Genomic DNA, 6,000 nt, shown 5'->3' with positions numbered 1-6,000 from the left:
TGATACAACACTATAGGGCATCTAAATAAAAAAATACCCCATTTTTCTCTCTAAATATGAAATTCAATGCAATTGGATATTTTAACCTCCCCCCCCCCTTCAAAAATCTGAAAGTTCATTTTATTTTTGGTTCTGATAGTCTCTCAATTTTTACTTTTTTCATACATGTGTATTTTACTAAGCATTGGCTAAATAATAAATTAACTTTCAAAACCTGATCAACATATACTTTTGTTAAGATTATTTTTATCAGTTGTTAATTGTTTGAAATCATCCTCTACAAATACATGCATCCAAGGCTATTTCAGTTAATCTACATTCTTAAAATGAAGAATGCAGAAAATAAGGTTGAGGGATGTATCCATGCCTACAATACTATGGAATATAACCCACATAGGAATCACCATCCAACAGAAATTTTGAAACAAGATATAGATACATATTTTCCCAAGTTAAACAAGAGAGAGAATTAATGCATATACAAGTGACCAAAAACCATTTATAATTTCCTTACATTTTTCCTATGCATGAAAAATGTGGCTCTCTATCAAATGCAAAAACGACATTTATTTAATAATTCTATGTACAGTTAAACATAGTTATCTCGAACACCAGGATTATGTTAAAGTGATGTGGAAGTCCCAATCACTTTTTTCTTTTAACCTCAATATCTTGAAAGCTCGAATATCTCAAAGTTTAATCTTGGCCCCATCAAGTTCAAGATAGCAAGGTTTGACCATATTTCACCAATGAATGAATTATTGTAGGATAATATGTAAAAGAATCATTTCATTAAATTAAGAAAAACGGGTAGAGCTAGAAGTCTGAAATAGCCTGTATTTCCTTTGTTTGGTATGATTTTAGATATAAGCTGTTGTTTTTTAATATAAGCTGTTATTTTTTGCCATGTCTCTGCCATTCCGGACTTACATTTATACTTATATACATCAGTCTGGTACTCTCATCCTTGGAACATCAGAGAAATAAAATTAGCTTTTCAATTTTCTCCGTAAAATGTTTGAATTGTTAGTTTGCAGATGTATACAATAATAATAATTACACTTAATACAAAGAGATTTTCAAATATTTGTAAAGACAGGCATGTTGATGGGGAAAAAAAAACATTGAAATATATTTGGAAAAAATATATTTGGAAAAAAAGTGTAAATCATAAATGACTGATACATATTAAGTTTTTGAATGAGATGAATAAGAATTGTTGAATGTTCCTTGAACTTTTTTTTTTTTACTAAATCTAAAATTGCTGATATTAGAATGTTTTGTGCATACATAGACTTGCTTTGATACAAGAACACAAATAAATCTGATCCATTTCACAAATTCAAAACTCATGCAAAGTAAATTGCCTGTGTATTTATATGTCCCCAACAAATCCTTATTCCAATGAAAGCAATGCTAAAACATGTATGTGGTATTGTGGTTACCATAAGCCAGTAAATTTACAAAACAATATAAATGTACATGGGATTATCACAAGGATTATTGTGTCACTACCTCAACATCTACCGACTCCTCATGATGCTAAAAAACAGATAAAAGTGGCTCATGCATGTACAACAAAAATATACAAGAGATACCAAAAGGGATTTGATTGATATCATACCCATCATCAAACATTCCCCTCAACACAGTGGCTGTAAGAGTAAAGTAGTTACGAGGCACTCAACAGAAAACAAAACAAAAAATAATTTATAAATTACTGTAGAAAAGAAGATATACTTTTCATATCAAGATCTTCACACAATAAAGAAAATGCTCTGTCATACATTTGGCATTCTGATTGTTTACAAGGAGTCTATGTACCAAATATCCTACAGGGTAAATTGTAAACAATAACAATTTTGAAATTTCCATTTAAAAACTAGCAAGCATGCAGTAAAAAAAAAAAGGTCCTACACAAAGGGAAGAACTTAGGATCTGGGAGAGAAAAGACATGATTTCCTATTTCTTGTGTGTATCCTTTACCTTAGTGTTGCCATAGTTCATCCGGAGGTAATACTCCTCCAGGATCTGGGAAAGTTTGTTACGGTCAGACATAGGGTGGTAAACTCGAGCAGACTTAGATTCCTGTAGCTCAAAGAAATCTCCAAACAAAACCTGCTCATTCATCAGCTTTTCCTTTGTCCATTTGACCTGTAAAGAGAAAAAAAAAAATCAGTCACATCTCCAGGTAAGATTTAGGTATTGTATATCAGAAAGTCCTATGTTTGTCTTCCTGTCTCCCAACTCCCCCCCCCCCCCCCGCCTTCTCCCTTTCCACCTTCCTCCCATCCCCCTTCACTCATTCCCTTCCATAATTGAAACTTCAACAACAGCAATGACTTGACAAGATTTCAACTAAAAGCAGCTTCATAAAATTACCATGAGCAAATACTTATATTCATATGAAACTTGAATTACCTTAAAGTGGTCATGTAGAGTGTCAGACAGGAACTGGAAGAAAGTATCTCTATCCTCCAGGCAGATGAGACGATCGTGGAAAACTCGAGTGGCCTCATGGGCAAACAGCTGAGCTACATTATCCTTGCTCACAATGACAGATTCATGAGCTTGAAGAAGTCCTTGTATAACCTGAAAAAATTACAGTTAATTTGGAAGTATTAAACACACAAATTTGTGCCTCAGAAATAATGCTTTTACTCTTTATAATATAAGTCCAATGAATGTTGTTGCAAGTATGACTTAGCAACTTTTATTTTTTTGTAGAGAGGGGATATCCTTTAAGGTAACAGTCCTTGGTTATTACCTTGGACAAGTCTCTGAGGTTGAATGTGTAGTGAGATTTAGCAGGAGTCGGCAACATGCTACCACACATCCTGTAGTACACAGCAATGGCAGCAGACACCAGGGGGAGCTGTAGTTCTGTCACTTCTGTAGCGAACTCCCCCTCTTGGAAGAAGCGACCTAACTGCACTTGATAGATATGTTGGAGGGACCTAGTAGATGGTTGGGGTAGAGCAAAAATGCTGAAATAAAAACAAAAAATTTCCATTTATTTTATCCGGTCATTTTAACAAGTTGGTTAGCTTTTCATGACTATATCCCTCTTCCCTCTCTCTTCATAATAAAATGCCATCCCTGTTTATCATAAAAGCAATTTTTCTGTAATTGATATCTGCATTTTACAGAGTATGCATCATGTTGTAAGAACCCTTAACATCCATCCTCCACACCAATTTCAATCTGAGAGATGGTCTAGAGGGAATTTATAAATACAATTTAGATATACATTCAGAGTTTAGAGGTTGACTGACCTGAAGTGTTTGAGGAGCCTTGGACTGATGGGGTTTCTGCCTCCACCTGGTGGACCACAAGCTGCCACCACATGTACATCATAAATGTCCTAAAAATTCATATATTCTGAATGTTCAGTAAAACTTAAATTTATTTTATATTAAATAGATTTTATAGGTTAACTAAGCACAACTTACAAACTAAGCAATCAAAGACATTGTATCTCTGCAACTTTGGTCCTTATCATTTTACACAACAGATTTACACATATACTGATATTTATTTTTATACCTTCCATACAAGATGAGCTTTCCCAGCATGATAAAATCCACCAAGTTCCAAGAACTGCCTCAATAACTCTAGGGGTGGTTGGGCTCCATACACCTCAGGGGCAGGCATGTTCAAATCATCCACAAACACCAGTACCTTTTTCCCTCGGGGAGCCCCTAGAGTGTCCTTGCCCTTCTTTATAAGTTTGTGCATGATGTGAGCCTTAAGTCTAGCTGCTGTTGTCTGGGCAGAAAACTGAATCATGGAACTAATAACTCCAGTAGAACTTTTAGGCTTGGCTGTCCCCAGTAGGACATCGATGCTTTTGGACTCGTCATTGTTGTCCATTTCTGTGAGTTTTGAGATACTCTCCAGTAGGGTGTTGGTCTTGTCTGAGTAGCTGAGAATCTGACCCAGCACAGTGCCACTTTTGGTGGATGTTCCACCATCTTGACCCAGTCTGCCTAACATGTGGTTAATAATGGCTGACTTGCCAACTCCAGATTCTCCTAAATAATTAAAATGAACAGTTTTAAATAAAACTGTAACTACAATAAGAAATATATCCATGTGTATATGTATATTCAGAGCTAAAGTGCATGGATCTAGTTTTGTTAATAAACCTTTATTTAAAGATACACAAGAATCTGTTTTACAAATGCCTTCCATTAAAAGAAATTGTAACACTTTAATCTATTGTACTTAATCCTGTGACTTTCAATCTAAAGCCTTAGAAGGACTTAATAAAACCAAATTTCATCAGCACAATCACCTGTTAGCAGCACTGGATGTTTGTGCAGCAGCAGAAGTCCAGACAGGAAGGAGAATCTAATGAGGTCCACGGTGGGAGTAATCTCAGCCTCTTCTCTCTTCTTCTTGTGCCCCCCAGAAACCCCCATTGTCTCCCCTATAGTAATGACAGCTCCCTTCTCTATCAGGGACTTGGTTTTTGGTACCAGAACATCCCAGGATACAAAGTTACCAGACTCCATATCAATGAAGTAGGCATAAATGACTTTGTTTCCTGTTGGCAACCTTACACCTATTATAAGAAGCATACAGGTTTTAAAAATCTAAACTTCATTTTGATTGCTTTTTTTTTTTTGTTTTTTTTTTGAATAATGAAAACAAGAGAACCCTGAAAAACACTTTTTTCATCTAAAACAAAATATACCAACAAAACCCCCTGGAGATGGCATTTTCTTATTTGACAACCTAACTATGTTTGTCCTTGACCTATGATAAAACCTTGACCTCATCTGATGGCCTTTCCTCTAATCATATTTGAAATTTCTCTTTTAATTCAAATCTACATATATGTACGGTCTACTGACAAGCACAAAAAACAGAGATATCAAGTGCATTAATACATAATTTTAAATCTTACATCTTAAGCATATAAAACTACCAAACCAACTGAAATGCCTTTATATGTTCCTTACCAAGTGGTGGTTCCACTTCAAATAACTCATGCATGAAGTTGTCAAACTCGTTACAGATATTGGCATCCCTCTCCCCCTTGTCCTGGCCCCTCCTGATCATGTCATCATCATCAGCATCCTCCTGGCGTTTGAACATACCTCCAATACTCCAAGTAAAAGAAAACGCAAACAGCTTTCCCAACATGTTCAATAGCTGATTGGGGTTCTTCTGCAGGTAATATACCTTGTCACTTTGGAGGCTACAGAAGACGAATCAAACAGGTCAAAATCAGAGAACAAGTCAGACAGAAGTCTAAAGAACTTATCATTGACTTTGTTTTTATACTTTTAACAGTTTTTTAAATGATTTGTTTGCTACAATTTCAGTGAAGGTATTTCTTTGTTAATATTAAAGATGAATGTAGTCTCATTGTACTGATAAATGTCTTTCAATCTGTACAAATAATCTTTGATAAAAAAGAGGGAGAACTAATTCGACACAGTCAAAAAATTTTGAGCAAAACTTCTACAATAAAATCAGGATTTATTGGGTGCATTACATTACCGCTACATTTTCAAAATTATTATTACTGCTACGTAGGCATTACCGCTATAAAATAGTATACATTACTGCTACATTTATATGTACACATTACCCCTACAATGCCTGCTCCCTTAATTAGCCAGCACCCTATGCATGTACAGGAATAAAGTACATACAACATGTACTCACCAGGCAGAGGTGGAAGTAGGAATTTGAGTAGGACTTTTATTTTATCACTTTATTAAAATCCTTGACCATTTTCATTTAATTTTTGAAAGACCCACATTTTTAAATTTTCTGCAAGTTTTAAAATCAATAGAATAGAATTCATAATTATTAGTTTTACTCTGAATATACATTGTAAGTGGATTTCTTTAAATAGAACTCATATTCCATGCCTTGTGTACTTGTGATGGTACCCCTTACATAGCAGGAAAATCTGTGTAACAGTGATGAGTTCTAATTACCAATCTTCTTACTGATAAAATGTAGTGGTAATGCACACCTGAA

General features: G+C 34.9%; 1 protein-coding gene across 1 annotated transcript in view; it reads right to left on the bottom strand.

Moving 5' to 3' along the window:
• LOC133173067 (dynein axonemal heavy chain 6-like) overlaps window positions 1-6,000 on the bottom strand; it is a 69,767-nt gene that overhangs the window by 30,746 nt on the left and 33,021 nt on the right. The window contains exons 46-52 of the mRNA XM_061307984.1: window positions 4,968-5,206; window positions 4,298-4,567; window positions 3,547-4,034; window positions 3,276-3,364; window positions 2,768-2,987; window positions 2,422-2,592; window positions 1,987-2,154 (exon numbers count right to left, since the gene is read on the bottom strand). Coding sequence (XP_061163968.1) covers window positions 1,987-2,154; window positions 2,422-2,592; window positions 2,768-2,987; window positions 3,276-3,364; window positions 3,547-4,034; window positions 4,298-4,567; window positions 4,968-5,206 — 1,645 coding nt within the window. The remainder of the gene's footprint in view (window positions 1-1,986; window positions 2,155-2,421; window positions 2,593-2,767; window positions 2,988-3,275; window positions 3,365-3,546; window positions 4,035-4,297; window positions 4,568-4,967; window positions 5,207-6,000) is intronic.

Source organism: Saccostrea echinata, unplaced genomic scaffold (genome assembly GCF_033153115.1).
Source record: "Saccostrea echinata isolate AGI-Se365-2 ecotype Australia unplaced genomic scaffold, CSIRO_AGI_Sech_v1 ptg000002l, whole genome shotgun sequence".
Classification (NCBI taxonomy): Eukaryota; Metazoa; Mollusca; class Bivalvia; order Ostreida; family Ostreidae; genus Saccostrea; species Saccostrea echinata.
This window is presented reverse-complemented; position numbering and strand designations above follow the sequence as displayed.